A 24,122-nucleotide genomic window follows, 5' to 3' on the forward strand; every position below is an offset into this window, starting at 1 on the left:
TGGGCGCTGGTGGCTCACACCTGTAATCCTAGCTACTCCGGAAGTTGAGATCTGAGGACTGTAGTTTGAAGACAGCCTGGACAGGAAAGTCTGTGAGACCCTTATTGCCAATTAACCCTGAGAAGATGGGAAGTGGTGCTGTGGCTCAGAATGGTAGTGCACTAGCTTTGAGCAAAAAAGCTCAAGGTCAACACCCAAGCCCTGAGTTCAAGTCCCATGACCAACCAACCCCGACCCCCCCAAAAAAAACATAAAAAGCAACCATTTCAGTCTTTTGACAGTTTCTTCCACATTTTAGGGGAAAAAATGATGTCACTATGTTTTTTTGATGCCACTATTTTTTATTTTATTTTTTTGTCAGTTGTAGGGCCTGAAGTCTGGGCCTGTGCGCTGTCCCTCAGCTTTTCAGCTCAAGGCTAGTGCTCTACCCCTTGAGCTATAGCACCACTTCCGGCTTTTCCTGCTTATGTTGTACTAAGGAATCGAACCCAGGGCCTCATGCATGCGAGACAAGCACTCTGCCACTGAGCCACCTTACCAGCTCAATGCCACTATTTTTTAAACAGTATTTTACTGAGAGTTTAATTTACCTACTATTCACAGAATTCAAAGTATACACTTAAGCTTATTGGATTTTTGGTTTTTGTAGGTGTTTTTTTTTTTTTTTTGTCAGTGCTGGGGCTTTAACTCAAGGCCTGGGCACTGTTCCTGAACTTCTTTTGCTCAAGGCTAGTTCTCTACCACTTGAGCCACAGCACTGCTTCTGGCTTTTTCTGTTTATGTGGTACTAAGGAATTGAAGCCCTGCTTGCTAGGCAAGCACTCTACCACTAAGCCATATTCCCAGCCCCTTATTGGTGTTTCACAAAGGAGTATCTGGAATATCTACTGTATCACTTCTCTAGGTCATTGTCACTCCCCCAGGTCAATATCAACCTAAAGAACGATTATTGGGTTTTTCAAATGCCATAAATTAGTCTTGGCAGTTGTTGAATTTCATATGCATGAAATATTGTATGTATTCTTTTGTGTCTGGATACTTTCTTTCAACAGAACGTGTATTTCTGAGATTCTTCCATATTGTTGCATGTAATTTGTTTGCTAGTTCATTTCTTTTTATTTAGCACATTTAAGCAACATTCATTCTCCTCTGATATGTACATTATTTTCAGCTTGAGGATATTATGAACAAAACTGCTATGATTACTCATGTCTTTGAATACTAATATGTATTTTAAGTGTATGCCTCTTGTATGTATACTTAGTCATGAAATCTCTAGGTTATAATTTAAGATTACATTTAAGAGAAAATTTAAGGAAATTTTCCAAAGTGTTTTGATAATTGTATACTCCCACCAACAATGTATGAGAGTTCTTGTTACTCGGCATGGACAGGCATTTTAATTTTAACCATTCTCCTGGGTGTGTGCTGCTATCATATTGTATTTTAAATGTGCACTTTCTAGATAGTATGGATTTGGCACATCTTTTATTCATGTGCATATTGGTTATTTATAGATCTTCTCCTATAAAATCCTTTGCCCAATCTTTAAACTAGGTTTTCTTGCAAGGCAAGCGCTCTACTACCAAGCCACCTTCTCAGCCCCAAAACTAGGTTTTCTTTTTACTGTTTGTAGAAATTAACAAATATATTCTAGAAAGCTGTTTTTAAACATGTATTATTGACAGTACTTTATTCCAGTGTATGTGTGTGGCTTGTCTTTTGATGAATAGAAGTTTAAAATCTTAAACAAGTCCCTTTTGCCAATTTAAAAATTTTTAAGTAGCTTATGTGTACTCTCAAGATTACATAGACATTTTCATACGTTTTTGTATAAAATCTTTATAGTTAAGCTTTTCTATTGAATACGTTTTGATGTATGGTGTGAGGAAGGGGTCCAGTTTCATTTTTTCCCAGGTGACTCTCTGGTTGCCTCAGCATTGTTTACTGTCAGTACTTTCCCTTTCCTGTTCATTTGCATTGGGGAAAATAGACTGATCTTACATGGATGGGTGAGTCTAATTCTAGACTCTATATTTTTGTATTCCAATTATCAGAGAATTGTCATCTTGACAGTATTATCTTCCATTTAAAGAACATGGTATTTCTGTTCTTCTTGTGTTTTCTATTCATACAGATCTTGAAGTTTTTCTGAACAATGTAACAAAAGCGCTATCACTTGTATTTTCTTTAACTCATTTGCCCCAGGGACCTGTCATCCACTCCACTGTCTCAGCACACTGCCATCATCATTCTAGGCTTCCTGTCCTCCTAGACGCTTCCTTCATATTTTTCTTATATTAGAATCCTGTTTTGTTACTGATACTGTTTTTTGTTTATCTTGAGTATCCTTAGTACCTTAATCTACTCCTTACTTTGGCAGAACAAATCATCTAGTCGTTTTACACATCCTTGACCAGTAATTTGTCTTGATAGAAGCTACTGTCTCTGCCTTTTTTCTTTTTAATTTTGAAGTCTTATTGTTTATGGTAGTGGGGTTTAAATCCAGGACTTCACATTTGGTAGGCAGGCAAATCCTAAGGCATATCCTGAGTGTCTATCTTGTCTCCCTATGTTTTTCTTTCTCTGTTTCTGTCTCTCCTATCTGTACTTCTCTTTTTCCTACTTTTTTCCTCTCTACTTTTTCTTCCTACACTTTCTCCCTACTTTTCTCATTCCTATCTCTTTTAATTTATATCTATGCTTCAAAATTTCTTCTTTAAAAAAAATCATTCTTTTTGCCTGGTGACCATGGCTGATGCCTGTAATCTTAGCTACTCAGGAGGCTGAGATCTGAGGATTGTGGTTCAAAGCTAGCCTGGGCAGAAAAATCCATGAGATTTCTCTACAATTAATCACCTACAAGTCAGAAAGTAGAGCTATGGTTCAAGTGATAGAGTGCCAGCTTTACGCAAAAAAGCTAAAGGATAGTGCCCAGGCCCACATACACAAAACAACAAAATCCCACTTCCTTTCTTTTTAAAATAGCTTTCTGCAATTGTTAAATAATGATTACTTTCCTCATCTCTCTAAGATTAAAAAAAAGTTTTCATTTATTTTCTGCAGTATCTAGAAAGATAAGCTAGTCAGGGAGCAAACTGACTTCTTTGGTGGGTCCTGCTTTATGTTCCTGTCTGAGGGTCTTTTTCTTTGGGCAGTTCAGTCAACAAGTGGAAAACCTTCCAGCCTCCTTCATGGAGTGCTTCATCTTGGCTGCCCACATGCTGGAACCTGCTGGAAGGGAAAGAGGGCCCTGAGGATCGAGCTGTTCAGAAAACAAAGCTTCTTTGAATTCCCTTGTTTCCAGGCTATCATTACAACCTTGACTTCTACTGGGCCTGAAGTCTTTACTGCACATCCTGTCCCTTCCTTCTGTAGTTTCTCTTTCTTATATTCTTTGATAGGAATGAGGAAAACATCTGGCTGGGAGAACGTTCCATTGTACTTTATATAGACTTAAAAAAATTTTTTTTGTTGGTCATGGGACTTGAACCCTGGGCCTGGGCGCTGTCCCTTAGCTCTTCAACTCAAGGCTAGCACTCTACCACTTGAGCCACAGCTCCACTTCCAGCTTTTTTCTGATTATCTGGTGCTGAGGAATAAAACCCAGGGCCTCATGCATGCAAGGCAAGCACTCTACCACTGAGCCTCCTTCCCAGCCCAAGTACCTTATATAGACTTTTTGCCATTTTACTTGTTTCTAGCATTACCCTTATTTGCATGGTATTTGTTTCTCCAGACCTTTAGATGGTAGTGGATGCCCTGCTCAGTAAGCAGGGACAATAACATTTTGTGTCTTTGGACCTGCTGAATGAATTAGTATGCTTCCATTTGTTTTCTTTTTACTACTTGTTGTCTTTTTACTACTCTCAATATCTTTTGATTGCTTTCTATTTTTTCCCCACAAGATTTGGGGAAGAAGTTAACAAAAATTCCCTTTCTGGTTTATTCTTAAAGCTAAAAGACAAACTGTGGCTCTAGAACTGCTTGAATCTGAAAGGAAATATGTCATTAACATCTCTCTGATCCTGAAGATTAAGGCAACATTCCAGGGGTCCGATGGAAAGAGGAATTCCAAAGAGAGAAGGTATCCATGCATTTATTGCCTTTGCTTTTCAGGGTGATTCGGACATAAGGTAAGTTGTTCACTGTTTCCATTTGGGGGATTCTGTGGCTTATAAAAGGTTGCAGAAATAGTCTTTGAAAAGAAAATAGACAGTGATGACAAGTAACCCATCATGTCTCAAAGTGAGATTCTCAGCAAGTAAGAAAATCAGTGTAGTCTTCTGGGCCTTCAGGGACTAGAGGGCCCCTGTGAGTCTTCTGCACAGCCCCATGGGCCACAGGACAGGTCTCACAAAGGTACAAGGGAATAGAGATAGCAGAGATCTGAAAAACTGAGTGCACTAAGTGGCCATTACATAATAACTCAGTACTAGTCTGACCCCATGTGTATGTGGGTGTATGTGTAAGAGAGACACAGAGAGAGAAAGGCAGAGAGACATAGAAAGGCAGAGAGCTACTGGGTAGATAGTACATTATACAAGCATTCTAACTAGTGTCACCATACTCTTCCCTCTGTACCTGCTCACAGTTGCTTCTCTCTATATTTGGAGAAAGCATGAAGGATAAAAGGCTTGGTGGTGTACACCTGAAATTCTAGCTACTCAAAGCGCTGAGATCTGAGGATTGTGGTTCAAAGAAAGTCAGACAGGAAAGTCTATGAGACTCTTTTTTCCAATTAAACAGCCAAAAGCTAGAAGTGGAGCTGTGGCTCAAGTGATAGATCACTAACCTTAAGCAAAAAAGCTTAGGGAAGCTAAGCACCAGTTGCTTACGCCTGTAATGCTAGCTCCTCAGGAGGCTGAGATCTGAGGATCCTAGTTAAAAACCAGCCCAGGTGGGAAAGTCTGTAAGATTCTTATCTCCAATTAATCACAGAAAAAGCCAGAAGTGGTACTGTGGCTCATGTGGTAGTATGCTAGCCTTGAGCAAAAGGAGCTCAGGGAATAGTGCCCAGGCCCAGAGTTCAAGCACCAAGATAGGCAAACCAAAAAAAGAGAGAGAGAGAAACTTACTAATGCAGTAATTAGAATAACTGAGGAAAAGACCAAATGAATGGCAAGTGTGGATTATGTAGCAGTATTACTATAAATATTCCCTTAGATAATATACTCGGATGGTTCATAGATTATGATTCTACTTTGTGAAGCCTCTAATTATATTTTTCTGCTCCTTACTATTCCCCTAAACTTACTTGATTTTGTAGCAGCCATAGACTCTGTCACCAAAACACATGCTCCCCCTACTCTAAATGCCTGAGGTGAGGGAACATTTCCTGACAGACTTGTGAATGTCTTGAATATTTTAAAGAACTATTTTCTTGCAAAACTGAGGTAAGCCAAATATAGAGCAAAAAGGGGAACACAACACAAAGCTATGACCAATAGAGGCTTTGGGCTGGGCTTCATTTTCTCCCAGTGGTCACACAGATTCTCACTGTTGGTTTTCCCCTTCCAGATTCCAATACAACCACCCAGCTGCTCTTCAGGATCTGGGAAGTTTCTGAACTCTGGCCCTCCTCCTTTTTTTTTTTTTTTTTGCTGTTGACAAATATTCAATTTATATTAATTAAATCTAAAAGCACGTCTACCTTTTGGATGAATAGCTTTGCTTCATGTCTAAGCAGCCTCTCTTCCTAGTTTCTGTAAATGTGGGGAGCTAGGGCATAAATGGGAAAGGAGAAAGAGAATTGTGTACACTTTGGAACATAGTACCCAGGCTCCATGCTAGACCCATGATCTATAACTTCATGAACTCTTCACCAGAATTGAGGCTAGTGGTGTAGCTCAATGGTAAAGTACTTCCCTACCATGTGTGAGGCCCTTGGTTCCAACCCCAGCACTGGATAAAAAAGATCTCCAGAAAGCTATGATTTATGCCTTGTAGACAAAGACACTAAGATCTGGAAGTTTAAAACCACATTGCCAATTTTCAATTTGCCAAAGAACATACTATAGGACATTGCTTTTCTTGGAACATCTGCGTTTCTGCAGTAGTTCATATGAGCACTAGCCTTCCCCAACTGCACCGTGAAATCTGTTACCCCAGTGGGCAGTCCAGAAGGATGTTGGTGTCAGTTCTCCAACTGTGTAAATGCATTGGTCACAGTATAGTAGAAGACATTCTAGAAGCATTCTAGAAAGAAAGAGGGAGACAAACAAAAGATACAATCCAACACATGGCTGAATTCATATAAACAATTCATCCCAAAATCAGATCTCACCATGGTAGTCTGAATACATTGTCTTACACATGAATATTACCCAAGTCATTCTTAGTCTCTGAGTGGGCAAAACTTTTGCACCTAGGTCTTCTGTTTTATGCAATGTTTAGATCTTACATTGTTTTCATTTGTGCTTTTCTCCTTCATTTGGTGGTCTTTTGCCAGTTTCTGTGTCTCTCAGTCACTCCTTTGAATTCCTCTCCAGTCTGGATGGGGATTACTTAGGTCTTCCAAACCCACCACTCCATCTGTAAGAGCTCAGATCAAGAGGTTCTATCCTCTGGTGTTTAAGAACTGTGTGGAGTCTCCTGTGTGGAGACTCATGGAAAATGAAGGAGATGGAATAGAATGGAACATGAGAGTAGAAGATTTCTGGTATTTTTTCACAGGGAAGCTCACAAGCCTAGTCTTGTGTTTTCTCTTCCCTGTGCTACAGCTACAGTCCTTGGTTTGCTTAGAAATAATTTTACAAAAACCTCTTCTCATTCTAGTGTCCTATTTTCTAGCAAAGGTTAGTGGAGCTTGAACTTAGGGCCTCGTGTTCTTGCTTGGTTTTTCTGCTCAAAGCTGAAACTCTATCACTAGAGCTACACCTCCATTTCCTGTTTTTTTTTTTTTTGCTGACTGATTGGAAATAAGAGTCTCGTGGACTTTCCTACCTAGGCTGGCTTTGAACCTTGATCCACAGATCTCAGCCTCCATAAGTAGTTAGGAAACAGATGTGAGCCACCGGTATCTGGCTGGCTATGGCTTTATGCTGGTTAAATTTGCTGCATGGGAAGTACAAGGAACCTACTTTCAGTTTTCCTGAGCTGCCAAGTTATAGCTCAAATTCTTGCTGTAGCTGAGAAAAACTTTGTGCCATTTCTTCTTTCCTTATTATTTTTTTGTTGGTTGTGGGGCCTGAACTCTGGGCCTGGGTGCTGTCCCTCAGCTTTTCAGCTCAAGGCTAGAGCTCTACCACTTGAGCCACAGCTCCACTTCCAGCTTTTTCTGCTTATGTGGTGATGAGGAATCGAACCCAGGGCCTCATGCATGCAAGGCAAGCACTCTATCACTGAGCCACCTTGCCAGCCCTTTCCTTATTCTTATAGTGCTTTGACTGCCCCTCTCTTCTCCATCTAGGTTCCCTTCTTCCTCCTATGATTCCCTTTTCTATTTCTCCTCTTCACCACACCCTTCTCTAACTTTTCTCTTTCTCCTTTATTTTCTCAGAAAAATTGAGACATACAAAAAGGCAGAAGAGAAAGGCTTGGGGTAGGAAAGAAGACTTGGAGTAGGAAAGGTGTTCAAGCTCCACAGAGTCGCAGACCAGCTCTGGTCTATAATGCCTCCAGGCAAGACTGTCCTTGCCCATGATGCCTCCCCAGTAACTAAAAGGGAAAGGGGAACCCTTTCTGATGTCCAACTTCCTAGGCTTTGAGTTTTCAGCTTTTAACACATTTTCCTCCTTACTCAACTAGCAATCTCCTACCCAGGAGCTAAGAATAACCAAGTGCCACTTTAGGTGCTGTCATTTATGGCATGAAGTGGAATAGATCATTTGCCCATCAAATTAGAATTAGATTTAAAACACTGAAAAATATTTCCTTTAGCATTTTCACTAGTTGCAGAGTAATCAAGAGTCTATCCAGTTGGGTTTTAAAAGGTCATTTGAGTGATGTGTTCTTTACATTTTGTTCAATACATAACCATGTAGGGGTCATCAGTAAAGGGGTCTTCGCAGTTCATGTATTTCAGCTATGTGGTCTCAGACTGTCTTTAGGTATTCTAAATTCAGATCCATGATTCAGAGTGTAAAGAATGGGAACTGCTGCATTTATTCCTGAAGAGTCTTCTTTTCTACAGCTGGTATGTGTGATTCTCTCTGTTCTGTTTCAAGCCTCTTCCCTGGCTCTTTACGATATCTTGTCCAGCAGCATCTAGATTTGCTCCATGCACTGCAGGAAAGGGTCCTGAAGTGGCCACGCCAAGGAGTCCTTGGAGATTTATTCCTTAAGTTAACAAATGATGAGGTAAGGTGTTTTCTCCCTCTGTTAGCTTTGTACAGATCTGTGTTGCACTCGTCTCTTAATGAGGAATTTAGACAGGGAATTTCAGAGCTAGGAGAACCCTGATAGGTTGTCTGACCTCTCCATTCTAGTTCATGGTATAACTTTTCTATCTCAGAGAGATGGAAAGGCATTGATGAAACCACCCAGCTTGCTAAATAGTTGGATATCTATGAAAGAGATGCAGGTAAGTCTTCCAACTAACAGTGCATAACTTAAAAACTATACTATAACTGACTCCAATGAAATGTATGTTTGTATGTATATGTTTATGTATATATATATATATATATATATATATATATATATATATATATATATATGAGTGTGTGTGGGCAACTGTACCATTATGCATATATCCATCCAGCCAGCCATATCAAATAAATATTCAAGGATTTGTGTATATGTATCTTCACATACAGTTTTTGTCCTTCAGAGGTTCTTGGAATACTAGGGCATGAGCTCAAGGCCTTGTGTTTGTTAGGCAGGTGCTCTGTTACTGAGCCATGCCATCAACCCTCAAAGATTTTTTTTAAATATATGATAAATGGCTATTTGTCCTAAATGTCTCTTTTGTTTTACTTCCTTTATTTTTTTGTCAGTTATAGGGTTTGAACTCAGGGCCTGGGTGCTGTCCCTGAACTTTTTTGCTCAAGGTTAGCACTCTACCATTTTGAGGCACAGCACCACTTCTAGTTGTCTGATGGTTAATTGGAGTCTCATGGGCTTTTCTGCCCAGACTGGCTTTGAACTCTGATCCTCAGACCTCAGCCTCCGGTGTAGGTAGGATTACAGGTATGAGCCACTGACACCCAGCTAAGGGTGCTAAATTTTGAAATCTCTATAATGTTCTGAAAGAAAATAGGATCCAGGCCTGAAGTTTAAAACTCAGATGTCGGGGCTGGGAAGGTGGCACAGTGGTAGAGTGCTTGCCCTGCATGCATGAGGCCCTGGGTTCAATTCCTCAGCACCACATAAGCAGAACAAGCCAGAAGTGACTGTGGCTCAAGTGGTAGAGCACTAGCCTTGAGCTGAAGAGCTGAGGGACAGGGCCCAGGCCCAGAGTTCAGTCCCCAGGACAAAAAAGAAAACAAAAAACAAAAAAACTCAGTTGTCTACAGGCCCAGATAGTGCCATTCATAAATGAAGTGAAATGAATGTAATGCAACATGGTGTGGTAGGGACTGGACCAAAGTGGAGTAGATGCATTTTGCTACAGGAAACAGCTACTCAGATTTACTCAATTATCATTGGGAAAAAAGAACCAGAGTTGCCAGATCTATTATTTTAAGGGAAGTCTAAAATCCAAAATATTGTATAAAATTTTGTTTTTTAAATACTGTGTGGACTAATTTAAATGAGCCAGGCATAGTGACTCATGCTGTTAATCCTCGCTACTCAGGAGGATGAAATCTGAGGATTGTATTTCAAAGCCAGCCCCAGCAGGAAAGTCCATGAGACTCTTATCTCCAATTAATCACCAAAAATGCCAGAATTGGCGCTGTGGCACAAGTAGTAGAGCACTAGCATTGAGCATAAAAGCCCAGAGATAGTGCCAGGCTCTGAGTTCAAGTGTTAGGCCTTGAGTTGGAGCTCCAGGACCAGTATCAAAAAAAAAATTTAAATATGTGTATGTGGACTAATTAAAATAGATCTACAGATCTGTGTATCATTGTCTCAACTGCAGATAAAAATACAAAGTTGCCAAATGGTTCCTTCAATACAAGAGTCGCTAGTGCAATCCTTCTAATATCAATTTTACTCATTTGTATGCAGCATGCTTTAGAGAACTAAAAATTATGGTAGCTTTGGGGATATAACTTTGGAAGCTATAAATTATTTTCCTGAGGGGAAATCACATAGGTGAATATGCAATTAATTGAAATGTTCAGTTAGTTGAAATCATTGAGAACTTCTCGTCTAGATAATATAGTTTGATCACATTTGTATGTAGATGATCGAAGCAAAAAGGAAGTATGACAACTATTCACTTTTATCATTTAACAATTTAAAAAATCTATTTTTTTAAACTTACATGACCCTCACTCCTCTCATAGTTTATTATTCCATTTTCTGTCATTACTATATGAGTATTGAGTTTTGGTTCCCAGCTTGAAGTAGTATTTATCTTAAAACTGAAAAAAATATGGATAAAACCTTCAAAAGATAGTAAAGGGCACATTAAATGAACAATTAAAATAGTAATTTTCATTTTCCATATAAAAATATAGTCATTCCTGATTTCAGGTTCTCACCATGAATTTTTGTGTTTGTTTTAAAGAATAATTTCTTAGATTACTATGTTGCCTACCTGAGGGACTTGCCTGAGTGCATCTCATTGGTTCACGTTGTTGTTCTGAAGGAGGTAAGTTAACCATGTTGGTGACATCTTTTGCTTATATATCATCTACGTGGCATTGCGCTCCACACTGCCAACACAGCATGCACACTCTGAGCTTGTTTTTCAGGCTGAGGAATGGCTTGAACGAAGTGTCTGGTACCTTCCTTGGGATTAAAAGAGGCCACTCAAGAATCAGTATCTTTCCTTTGGTTTCCCCCCCTGCTTTTCTGACCCTGTTTCACTGCACTGGAACTATAGACAGAGTAATAGGTCTTCTTAGCAGAGCTCTTCAGGCTTGTTTGATGTGTGTCCATGCATGTGTACACCCATGTGCACACTCATGTTCAAAAGGTATGAATCTCAATATTAAATTATTCTTTATGAGTTTATAAGATCATAAAAGTGTTTGCTTTAAGCATTTCCACCACAGTGATACATTATGTCTTGAGCAAGCATGTGTCCATATACAACAAATCCAGTTATTCTGGATCATAGGGAAAAACATAATCAGAAGCGCTGAAGCTGACAGAGATGAGGGGCTCTATCTGATTTTCTACTTCAATCCCTTTCCTTCTGCTACTTCCAACCTAATGTAATGCTACTACATGTTAGCATTCAGCCGTATCTGGGAAAGGGGAAGAGCAAGGGAAAGAAGGAGGGGGTGGGGAGGGAAAGGTAGAGGAAAAGGTGGCACACAGAGTAAGTTCAGTGTGTTTTCTGTAGAGATGAATGATCAGTTTCTAATCATATTCCTTTCCCCTCTCTCATAAGGCTCTCAGTCACCCTTATTCAGTGCTTCTATCTAGCATGATAGGGGTGAGGAAGTAAGGGGTAGTAAAGGGAAATCAGGGTGGATTCAAAAGTATGTAATACAGTCCTGCTGGAGAAGATGGGTCCACTTGGATATGTCCCTGCACATGGACCCTGGACGATGAGAAATCTGTGCTTCCTGATGGTCTCTGGTGGGATGGCTAGGGGTTCTGCTGCCAGAGCTGGCGAGACGCTGACAGTGACTCTACCTTTCTTTCAGGGTGATGAAGAGATTAAATCCGACATCTACACACTGTTTTTTCACATAGTCCAGCGCATTCCAGAATATCTGATACATCTGCAGGTAGGCATGGGGGCAAACCACAAATGAATTCTCATATCCAGCTATTATTTCTGGCTTCCAACTTAAATATACTATAAATGTGCAAGTAATTATTAATAATTCTTGGCAATATTTACATGGCCTAGATTGCTATGATTACCTCATACCTTTTCATATGCTAGGATATGAACTAAAAATCCCTATCTCCCAAACTTTTGACTCATGATGTATATATTTGCCAGCATCTTTGGCAGTCTAGAATCTTTCTGTAACCACTCCTGCTAGATTTTAAGTGCCTTGTTCAGCCCCTGCCTCTTTGGTTCTAAAGCCATCTAAATATCATCCACTAACATCTAAATTGCTATTTTACCTTCCCTACTGAACTGCTATCCTGCTAATTCTCACTTGGCTTGGCTTGGGTCCAAGGTTCTATTACATAATTCTCACACTTTATGCCACAGAAGAGTCATGAAGCTGATGAGCTGACCTTTTCACACGGTTTTTCCACAGGGCTTGTGACATCATGGAGGAAGTTGAGACTACAACCTCTTGTTAGATTCTTCTTCCCATGAGCTGTTCTGATTTATTTGCTGACTGATCTTCTTTAGTAATTCAGGGGAAAAATCTTAGAAGTGTTTGTGATTAGTCTCTGCTAGAAGTAGCCCGATATCATCAGTATGCCATTTTCAACTGTATATGGCTGTAGGTTATCATAATAATCTTTTCAATAATGCCATTATATAAGTATTGTTACTGCCATTTTAGGTAAGGATATGTTAAGTATATAACTATATATTAACTATATGCTAAATATATAACTATAATTTTTAACTTATATAAGTTTATAGTTATGCCCAAGTTTATAACTATAAAAAACTAGCACTGAGGGGGCTGGGAAGGTGGCTCAGTGGTAGAGTGCTTGCAATGCATGAGGCCCTGGGTTCGATTCCTCAGCACCACATAAGCAAAAAGAAAAAAGCCAGAAGTGGCGCTGTGGCTCAAGTGGTAGAGTGCTAGCCTTGAGCTGAAGAGCTGAGGGACAGCGCCCAGACCCAGAGTTCAGGCCCCACAACCGGACCCAAAAAAACAAAAAACAAAAAACAAAAACAAACAAAAAGGGCTGGGAAGGTGGCTCAGTGGTAGAGCGTTTGCCTTGCATGCCTGAGGCCCTGGGTTCGATTCCTCAGCACCACATAAGCAAAATGAAAAAAGCCGGAAGTGGCGCTATGGCACAAGTGGTAGAACGCTAGCCTTGAGCTGAAGAGCTGAGGGACAGCGCCCAGGCCCAGAGTTCAGGCCCCACGACCGGACAAAACAAACAAACAAACAAACAAAAAAAAAAAACTAGCACTGACGCCCAGAATTTGTCAGAAGTATAGTATGGTAGGGTAAAGAAGCCTGGGTAGTATCATCTAATTTGTGTTCAAATCCTTCCTCTACTATTTACTAGGCAGATGACCTAATGAAAACCAATTGTTAGTCAATTTCCATATTTGTCAGAGTTAGTGACTTGGTTAACTGGGTAGTGGTAAAATCTAAATGGAATTATTTATGTAAAAGGACTAAGTATTCGGCAAATAAATATTAGCTTTCTCAAATCCAAATGACATGCATATCCTTCACAGCCTAGTAAGCATATTAGTCTTTTTTTGTGTGTTAATATAATAAAATATCTGAGGCTGAGAACTTAGAGGTTTATTTTATTTTATTGGAGGCCCAAGAGCATAATGCTTCGGGTATGGGCCTTTGACAGATAAGGTCACAATGTGTGAAGTGTGTATAAAAGGGACAGGTTACCTGATATGACATAGGAAGCAAGAGAGAAGGGAGTGCTTAGCCTGTTATTTTATAATTCACTCTCACAGGAATCCAGTGCACATACTAGCATTAATTCCTTAAAGAAGGTGGCCATCGGGCTGGGATGTAGCTCAGTGGCAAAAGCACTTGCCTAGCAAGTGCAATATCCTGGGTTCGATCCCCAGTACCAAAAAAAAAAGACAAAAAAAAAAAAAAAAGAAGGTGGCCATCATTCAACTATCCCTCAGAGCTAATCTCCTGCCTTTAAATAAGTTCCAGAATCTTTTAAATATCATTAAATTTTAGGCCAAACTTTCAGTACAAGAGTGTTTAGGAGACAAACCATATCTAAACCACACAACAGGCATTGTAGAAGGAGGGGCCTCCAACCTGGGTTTGATCATCACAACTCACCTGCTACCAATCCCCACCAGCCTGTCTGGACACCTGATGTTGTCATCATTGAATTAAGGCATTGCTTACAGGCAGTAATTGTTCGAATGACTCTACTACTCCAGATATTAGAAGCTCCTCCTAACATTTCAGATGGAATTATTTTATATTCCCATCCAACTCAAACACAAACTGTAATGACTCACTTTTGCCTTGGCCAGAGAACAGCAAGTTTGACATGTTAGTTTATTAAATGGGCCATATGAACCGTTAGTTGTTTTGATTAAAGAGCTACCAAATTTACAACGTATGTCAAAATAAGATGCAGAAGAAATAAAGCAATTTTTCATTCTAATTAATGCACTGTCATTACCTCTTTCTCTCCATCCAGAATGTTTTGAAGTTCACAGAGCAGGAACATCCTGACTATTACCTACTACTGGTGTGTGTTCAGCGCCTTCGAGTATTTATCTCACACTACACTCTGCTGTTTCAATGCAATGAGGATTTGCTTATTCAGAAGCGGAAAAAGCTCAAGAAGTAAGATTCTGGTGGTGCAGTACAGAGGGTCTTGCAAAGATTCTGAGGCGATAGAGACCACTTTATTTGGGTATCTGTCACAAGTAACTGCATTGTATGAGTGGCTGAAATGCAAGGGAGAAGGGGGAGGAGAGGTGGCCAGACTAGCTACAGGAGGGAGACATCTACCACTTGGTGGAAATTAGAAAAAAAAAGCAATCCACTCGAAGGTACCCTATTATAACCACCTCAAAAATAGCTTAGTTTGCCGGGCGCTGGTGGCTCATGCCTGTAATCCTAGCTACTCAGGAGGCTGAGATCTGAGGATCGCGGTTCAAAGCCAGCCCGGGCAGGAGAGACCGTGAGACTCCTATCTCCAATAAACCACCAGAAAACCGGAAGTGGCGCTGTAGCTCAAGTGGTAGAGCGCTCGCCTTGAGCTGAAGAGCTGAGGGATAGCACCCAGGCCCAGAGTTCAAGCCCCACGACCGACAAAAAAAAAAAAAAAAAAAAAAAAAAAAGCTTAGTTTTCTCCCAACTTACCAGGTTTAAAACTTACCAGTTTAAAGGCCAGAATATAGTTTCTTTTTTAACATTTACTGAGCATCTACTGTGTGTCAGGTACTGTTGTACACAATGAAGAACAAAACAGAAGTCCCTGCCACATGGAGCTTATTCTTTACAGCTAGTCAGTGAGAAGTAAATAAGTTAACTCTTAATAGGTGCTCTGGGTAAAGGTACAGCAATTGATGGGGAAAGGTGCTGAATAGACATCACACAATAAAGAAACCCCTTTGATTAGACAGCATCTGGGACTCTGAGGGAAAAGTACAACCCTTAACAGAGCTTTCCTAACAGCCTAGATTTTCTTTAGCTGCATTCCAACCCATTTGGTTGAGAATGCAGAATCATTTCTATCAGGACTTCAGACCAGAAAAAGATGCTATCTTCTGTAATAGAAATCATTCCATCCCACCGCTGGCTCCCAAGCTTTTTTCAGCTAATTTATCCACATTCTAATACCTGCCCAGCTGTCAGCTTATACCTTATTATATAAGCAACTTGGTTATAGAAGGACCCCAGAGAGAAAGAAAGTGGGGGGAGGGAGGGAGGGAGGGAGAGAGAGAGAGAGAGAGAGAGAGAGAGAGAGAGAGAGAGAGAGAGAGAGAACGAGAGAGCGCAATCCCACAGTAAGCTTTATCTAGAGACAACTCTTTCTTGGCATAGTCTCTGTGTTCAGAGAGCCAGTTTCTCCTTGTACACCCTGAGAATGATTACTTCTATTCTGTCAGGTCATCTATGGCAAAGCTGTACAAAGGGCTGGCTTCCCAGTGTGCAAATGCTGGCCAAGATGCTTCTTCCACTGCAGGCCCTGAGGCTGTCCGGGACAGTGGGATCCACTCAGAAGAGATGTTGCAACCCTACCCTTCTGCTCCCAGTTCTGGCTCTGCTGTCACGTAAGCACCTATTGCTGTGGAAAGGTTAAGGGCCATGTCCTTGGATCTCAGCATTTTGTTTGAGTTAGTAGGCTGACTAGGCTTAGAAATATGATCTACAGAACTCCTCCTTCCTGTGACAGCCAAACTGTCCACCAGATGCTGGGACCCCATAGAAAAAAAGGCACTGACGATACTAAAGATGATACTGTTGATACCTGAAGTACAAATAGAGACAGAAAGTGAAATTTTACTTTGTGGATTACTTCAACTCCAGACAGTGAGAAAAGTTATCCTCTTGGTGTGCAACAAATAGAGCCAAAAATGGAAAGGTAGACATTCCATCTGAATAGTATGGCTGCCATTATACCGTGTTGAGAAATAATAATAATAATCTTCCAAAGTAAGAGAATTGGAGTCAGGTTAATATTCTTTTTTCCTACCTGTAAATATAAGACTTAATTCCATTTGTGATTGCTGTATGCTGATCCCCTAAGATGTTCAGTGTTGACATCTACATTTGCATTCCTTACACATTTTTTGTTTTGTTTTTTGGCCCGGTCGTGGGGCCTGAACTCTGGGCCTGGGCGCTGTCCCTCAGCTCTTCAGCTCAAGGCTAGAGCTCTACCACTTAAGCCACAGTGCCACTTCCGGCTTTTTCTTTTTGATTATATGGTGCTGAGGGCCTCAGGCATGCAAGGCAAGCACTCTTCCCAGCCCTCCTTACACATTTTCTTTTTGTGCCAGTCCTAGGGCTTGAATTCAGGGCCTGGGCATTGTTCCTGAGCTTTTTCACTCAAGGCTAGCAATCTACCTCTTGAGCCACAGCTCTACTTCCAGCTTTTTGGTGGCTAATTGGATATTAATCTGACTTTCATGCCCGGGCTGGCTTCGAACCTCCTCCATGCTCAGATCTCAGCCTCCTGAGTAGCTAGGATAGCAGAAGTGAGCCACTGGCGCCTGTCCAACAGCCATGTTTGAGTGCCTCAATGCTAAGTGGGCACTTTGAGGGCATTCGCTTTCCTGTCATTTCCCCTCTTCTACTTGGTGACAACGATTCCTAAAAACTCTTTGGCTGAGGTTGGTGGAGGCTGTGGGCAACCCAAGCAGGCGCTTGGAGGCCAGGGGACGCGCAGAGGGGTGCGGGGGGGAGAAGGCCAGCGCGGATAAGTCGTAAGCACGTCTCTTTTGTGCTGTTTCCCCTCGGAAGGCACTTAATGCCCCCCGCGAAGAAGAGCCAACAGCAGCAGGGCTTGATGGAGAGCATGCAGCCCGGGAAGCCCAGCGACTGGGAGATGGAGGCCCGGAAGCACGAGAGGCCCGAGAACCTGCTGGCGCCTGCGCAGTTCTGCGCGGCCGAGCAGGACGTGAAGGCGCTGGCCGGGCCCCTGCAGGCCATCCCGGAGATGGACTTCGAGCCGTCTCCCGCCGAGCCGCTGGGCAACGTGGAGCGCTCGCTGCGCACGCCGGCCGAGCTGCTGCCCGACGCCCGCGGCTTCGTGCCCACGGCCTACGAGGAGTTCGAGTACGGCGGCGAGATCTTCGCGCTGCCGGCGCCCTATGACGAGGAGCCCTTCCAGGCCCCGGCTCTCTTCGAGAACTGCTCGCCCGCCTCTTCTGAGTCCAGCCTGGACATCTGCTTCCTGCGGCCCGTCAGCTTCGCCATGGAGGCCGAGCGGCCCGACCACCCGCTGCAGCCGCTGCCCAAGAGCGCCACGTCGCCGGCGAGCAGCACCGGCGCCTACAAGCTGGAGGCCGCGCAGGCGCAGGCGCAGGCGCACGGCAAGGCCAAGCCGCTGAGCCGCTCGCTGAAGGAGTTCCCGCGCGCGCCGCCCGCCGAGGGCGTGGCCCCGCGCCTCTACAGCACGCGCAGCAGCAGCGGCGGCCGCGCGCCGCTCAAGGCCGAGCGCGCCGCGCAGCCGCTGGGCGCCGCCGCCGCCGCCGCCTCCGCCCGCGGCGCGCCGCGGACCTTCTTCCCCCAACAGCGGTCCCAAAGCGAAAAACAGACCTATTTGGAAGTAAGGAGGGTAAAGTAAAACCGACCGACACGAAGCCCACCGCGCCGACGGCCCCGGGCCTAGATCTCAGGGCAGCCCGAGGGTCTCCCAGCACCGAGGGAGCGGGGCGAGGCCATGGGGGGTTGGGGGGGGGGCGAGCCGTGGTGGAGCCCAGGAAGCCCCCCCACGGCTCGTGCCTCGATGGCCTGCCAGTGCCAGGGGCAGGTAGCAGGACATAGAGCAGGGCACATCACACGTGGGCAGAGAGCAGAGAAGGCCTCGACTCTGGTTAGGCCCAACGCACACGCGCACGCGCGCGCGCGCACACACACACACACGTTAGGGGCGCGCACACACACACACACACACACACACACACACACACACACACACACGTTAGGGGTGGTCTTTTACCGTATGAGCTGGTGGTGTCTCAACGTTGTTTGTACCTTCCCAAAGCGCCCACATGCGAATGCGAGGCTTAACCTATTCCCCCCTCCCGCCCCCCCCCCCCCCGCTTTGTGCAAGGTGCACCTCCTTGTTTAAATGTGCAAAAAAAATGTCGACCGCTGTGTGTCACCTTCCGCCCACTGTCCTTGTTTGTAGCTAGGGGCAAGGCAAGTCACCCAGTCTCCATGTAGGCTGCCAAGTTTGCTGCAGAGCAAATACATTTCCACTTGCTAGAAGCTGGCTTAAATAGTAGGACCTCAGATGAGTGGGAAAAGCTGAGTAGGCTTGAAGACTTGAGTTCAAGCTCCGGTAACTACATTGGTCCTGAAAAACATCTTTAGCTTTAATGTATCTTGCTTTCTGCAAGCTTTGGGGCATTTAGAATACCCCAAAATTATGTATCCCAGATTGTGTAGTGAAAGGGACAATAGTTCCTGAGCAAGTATTTAGGTTCTAACATAAATTGAAAAGAAAGACAATTTCTGATGCAGAGAAAATTTTACAAAGTAGCTCTCACCAGGTGTATTTGAGAATCCCAGTTCAAGTCCAGGCCAATACCCCATCCCAACACACACACACACACACACACACACACACACTAGTTCTTAATTTTTGCCACCACCCTTCTATTCCACTCATGATGAAGTGAATGGGAACAGATCATTAACTCCCTTCATTAATTTTTCTAGCAAGCACTGCCCACCTTGTATCAGGCTCTGTGCTGATTGTTGAAGATTTAGAAATAGACAACATGGAATTGTAAATAACTTTGGGAGCCCATGGAAGGAGTATCTAAAACCTCTTGGCCAGCCAGCTGCAGTGGCTCATACTACCCTACACTTAAAAGACTGAGATGGGAAGATTGCAATTTGAAACCATCCTGGTCAAAAAGTCCATGAGACTCTTCTCTCCAATTAACCAGCAAAAAGCTAGAAGTGCAGGTGTAGCTCTAGTGGTAGAGTACCAGCCTTGAATGAAAAAGCCGTGAGAGATTGAGGCCCTGAGTTCAAGCACCACTACTAGCACTAAATAAAATCTCTTGGGGTGGTGGTCAGAGAAGGCCTAGATATACTGAATATCAGACTTATACTTTAAAAGTTACTTTAAGGAGTTACTGAGGGGATGGAATGAGGGAATGGAGCATGAAAAGTAATTTCTAGAAATAAATCAGCAAAGAATGTTTTTCCTTCAGCACAGTATTTCAGATGAGAAAGGTAGAAAATAGGCCAGGGGACAAAGAGAAGAGCTGTGCTGCCCACGTGGACACACTGAGTCACCCACTGTATCTGTTACTAGCAGAGGGCCAAAGCTACCCAGCTATGTGCTCAGGTAAAGTTGCTGAAGTGCTTTAGGGTTCTTGCATTTTCTTTTAGCTATGATTTTTTTCAACTCCAAACTTCATAAAATTCTACTAGGCAGAATACTTGGAAAAATCAGTCAAAATCAATCTTAGACGTGTCAAAATTTGAAAACTTATTAAAACTATAGGCTCACACCTATAGTCCTAGCTATTTAGGAGGCTAAGATCTGAGGATTGCAGTTCCAAGTCAGCTGGGCAGGAAAGTCTATGAGACTTATCTACAATAAACTATTAAGAAAAAGCTAGAAAAGTGGCCCTGTGGCTTAAGGGATAGAGTGCCTAGCCTTGAGAAAAATCTCAGGGACAGCGCTCAGTCCCCTGAGGTCAAGCCCCCAGTGGGCCCAAAACACATACACACACAGAGAGCCAACAATAACAAAAGACCCTCAGCACCCTAGCTCATGCTTATAAACCTAGCTACTCAGGAGGCTGAGACCTGGAGGATCTTGGTTTAAAGCCAGTCTAGGCAGAAAAATCCTGAAGATTCCATTATTAAAATAAACAGCAAAATGCTCGATTGGAAGTAAGCTGAGCAAGCTCAGCCCTCTGGCATTAGCATAAAAAAAATAGCTGGGCGTTGATGGCTCACACCTGTAATCCTAGCTACTCAGGAAGCTGAGATCTGAGGGTCACGGTTCAAAGCCAGCCCAGGCAGGAAACTCCGTGAGACTCTTATCTCCAAAAAACCACTCAGAAAACTGGAAGTGGCTCTGTGGCTCAAGTGGTAGACCACTTGCCTTGAGCTGAAGAGCTGAGGGACAGTGCCCAGACCCAGAGTTCAAGCCCCACGACTGACAAAAAATAAATAAAAAACACAGAACAACAAAATACCTCAGAAGGCCTGGATCTCTGGGACTCCTAGAGAGAGGTAATAGACAAGAGTGCAGGTGGTCAGAGGCTGTTTGTGCATGTGTGTGCACATACATGCATGCTCCATGTATGTGTATAGCATTAATATTAGGCATGTATATGTGTTTGAGTTGGGCAGGGAATAGGGGTTTTAAAACCTCTGTCCTCAAGGATGTCAGCTCTTGGCTGGTAAAATGTACAAAACTCCTTGTCTATCTCTTCAAATATACTCTGCATCTCCCATCCCTACCCAAGAGATCCAGCGTAAACCTAGTCCTTAATATGTTCTTCCTAAGAACCAAGAGATAGTATGCTTCCATGCAAAGAACATTGACAGCGATAGGAACTCCAGCTCTAGCACTGGCTCTGCTGCCGAACAGCTGTGTGCTTTTGGACAGTTCACAACTCTTCATCACCAGTTTTCTTTTCTTTTCTTTTCTTTTTTTTTTTTTTTTTTTTTTTTTACCAGTTTTCTTATCTATAAAAATAAGATAGAATTTATCTTACCTTCTACTTCATAGGGATCAGGCCAAACAATATAAAATTTATGAATATGCTTTGCAAACTATGGAGTGCAATACAGATGCAAAGTATTATAAAGATCCTAATTACATATCACATGAATGGAATATCCATTCATGTATAGGAGGCATACCCAAGGCATATCCTTGGTCCTTCTGAGATTCTAATTCCTTGTATGGTACTTCAGTCAGCGGGCATTTTGGACAGCACTGTTACTTGGCTTTTGTCCCTGTAAGCACTTCTGAAAATGTCCTGTAGCTACTAGTGAATACATTACCTGGGAACTTGTTATAAATCCATAAAGGATAGCCAGACCTACTGGATAGAAACTGTAGCTTAGGGTTCATTCTTAGGCGATTCAGGTATTAATGGGCAGAAATATATTTTAAACCATTAGTTTCATATGTAAGTCTGCATGAAGACTATCTAAGTTTCACTTCAGAGGTTCTGATTCAGAAAGTCTAGGGCTCAGACCTCTTTCTACATCTGGTACTACTCCTTCATTTAAGTTCCCAAAGTCAAACCTATATGCTTTCTGGAAAATTCATCCTCATGCTTTGCTTCTCTGTCACCAAGCAGTCATCCATCATTTTATGAGTTTTTTCTGTGTCTGTGCACAAGCATGCATGTTGCACTTTGGCTTCTTTGGTACTCAAAGTTAATCAGGATTAAGCAGCTAATTTTAGATTGCTTTCAAATCACCTCAAGGTAAATAGTTTGTTCATGATATCAATATCTAGCGTGTACACACATCTATGAGCACCTCTCACATTTAAAGGAAACTAGTGAGTTCACAAAGATGCAGCCTTACTAGTCACTGGTGACCTATTCCTGTAATCCTAGCTACTCAGGAGGCTGAGATCTGAGGACCGCAGTTCAAAGCCGACCCGAGCAGGAAAGTCTGTGAGACCCTTATCTCCAATTAACCACCTGGAATCTGGAAGTGGCACTGTGGCTCAAGTAGTAGAGCATTAGCCATTGAGCTGAAGAACTCAGGGACAGTGCCCAGGCCCCAGAGTTCAAGACCCACAACTGACAAAAAGAAAAAGAAAAAAAAAAAGATACAGCCTTCTTTTTAATTTACTTTACACTCAAAATCTGGATTATGAATTAAGAAATAAAGACATATTTACAGGTCAGACCTTTCAAAAACTCCTTTCCTTTATGACTAAAATAGAGAGAAATACAAGTTTGGAACTGATATTACACTGTGGTAATAACATCCTATTGGTATACTTGTTTCCCTCCAAAGTATAACCAAAACACAAACAAAATTCCTAGTATTACAGTAAACAAAGTTTCTTATTATGTAGAAAGAGAAACATAGCCAAGGATATGAAGGCTTAGGACTGGGTTTCCAGCAAGGCAGTGCTGATGCCAGATAAGAATTTATTTTCTGTAGTTTTATAATTAGCTGAACTATTTCCTTATCTTTAATTATCATTATACCCTATGCTAGACTGTTAGTTTTAATGTGTAAAAAATACCATATTCGAAATTTCTTTCCATCCGCTGATTTCTTCTTGCTTTAGTTGGGATATGGTGTTCACTGGTATTTTCTTAGGGTAGGATGGGAAAGTGACAAAAAAGAAAGAAAACAAATGAAGGAGGGAAGAAGGAAAGGAAGGAAAGAAGGAAGGGAGAAAGAGAAAAAGAGAGAGAAAGAGGAAAAATCTGTCCCACAGCCAGGATTAGACATTTTTAGAAAAGAGTAAAAAACTGCCCCTTTTTTGTGTTTTCAGGAGATGCATTTAGAAGATACCACCCGATTCTGTCCGAGGGAAGAAAGAGAAAGTGAACAAACATCTTTCAGCGATCAAAACCCCAGGCAAGACCAGAAAGGGGGCTTTCGCAGCTCCTTCCGCAAGCTCTTTAAAAAGAAGTGAGTAGCCCTTAGACAAGACGGCATTGTAACTCATTTCCCTTTGGGCTAAGTCTTGAGGTTTTAACAATAATGATTACCAAATATTTTGGTTCTCACACAACTGCTTCAAGTTCAATGCCTGCACCCAGTGGCTACAGTTCCTGCGGTGAAATTAAGATATTTTTCCTTGTAATCTCCCATAGGAGAAGCAAACTCAGCTCTCTGCCCTGGCACATCTATTTTTTATCCTTCCCTCCTTGTTCCCAAAGTCATGAGAGGCATGAGCAGAGGAGATCCCCAAAGGGAGCTGGGCGGAGAGGGATGCTCTACTGGAATCTCCACCTGTGGGAAGTTTTGTAAGGCCATTTCAGCACTAACTCCTTCATGGGCCTTTAGTTACCCTGAGTGCTAATACATGTTTATTGGGACTTCTGCTAGTGTATTCCTTGGATGAATGGATTTGGCTTGGGCCTTAGTTTTGTTTTGTTTTGTTTTTAAATTGCATTAATAGAGTGTCCATCCTACATAGGTGACAAGACCAAGGCATTTCCTCCTGTGGATTTCCTAAGTCTTTGTTGTTGCATGAAACATCAGCCACCAGGTGTTTTGGCCAGCACTGTGTTACAGTGCTGGGAGGCAGAGCCAAACTCTAGCATAAACGTAAGAGAGAAATGAGCATTAATGTTTGACCACTGAGGGATCAAGCAGTCCAGCTATTGACTGCCTGAATGACTCTGTTGCCATTGTCCTTCGGCCTACATCCCTTTTCCTTGGGGAGCTTGCTCTGCTTATTAATTTCTCTTGGTAGAAGTTCTTGCAGTCAGTTTTAAATACCAAGCCTTCATATTCTAGTAGATGGAAAAATAAAGGAGTTACTGCTGCTTTTGGAGACTTGCTGGAAAATCACTTTGTCCTTGAGAGTAGAGATTATTGGCTGATTTAGATAATGATATTGGATAGAAAAAAAGGAAGGAGTCCTAAAATGTGGTGTGGTTTTTTGTTTTGTTTTCTTTTGTGACTTGTCTAATTCCTCTCAAATGAGGAGGGTACTACTAAGATTAGTAGGTCTCTGATTGTTGGTCCTCGCCTGTTACTAGATATTACTAGAGTTGTGTAGTTAACCACTATTCAAGTCTACTTATAGTGCAGTCCAGGGCATTGATG

The 24,122-nt window shown here is 42.4% G+C and overlaps 1 protein-coding gene across 1 annotated transcript in view; it reads left to right on the forward strand.

The window, feature by feature from the left end:
• The window catches only part of Arhgef33 (Rho guanine nucleotide exchange factor 33), a 76,184-nt gene that overhangs the window by 45,979 nt on the left and 6,083 nt on the right, over nt 1-24,122 (forward strand). The window contains exons 10-17 of the mRNA XM_070025427.1: nt 3,958-4,087; nt 8,169-8,301; nt 10,619-10,702; nt 11,709-11,792; nt 14,353-14,501; nt 15,773-15,937; nt 17,127-17,934; nt 22,837-22,976. Coding sequence (XP_069881528.1) covers nt 3,958-4,087; nt 8,169-8,301; nt 10,619-10,702; nt 11,709-11,792; nt 14,353-14,501; nt 15,773-15,937; nt 17,127-17,934; nt 22,837-22,976 — 1,693 coding nt within the window. The remainder of the gene's footprint in view (nt 1-3,957; nt 4,088-8,168; nt 8,302-10,618; nt 10,703-11,708; nt 11,793-14,352; nt 14,502-15,772; nt 15,938-17,126; nt 17,935-22,836; nt 22,977-24,122) is intronic.

The sequence above is a fragment of the Dipodomys merriami genome, unplaced genomic scaffold (genome assembly GCF_024711535.1).
Source record: "Dipodomys merriami isolate MVZ:Mamm:240054 unplaced genomic scaffold, mDipMer1.0.p SCAF_17, whole genome shotgun sequence".
Classification (NCBI taxonomy): Eukaryota; Metazoa; Chordata; class Mammalia; order Rodentia; family Heteromyidae; genus Dipodomys; species Dipodomys merriami.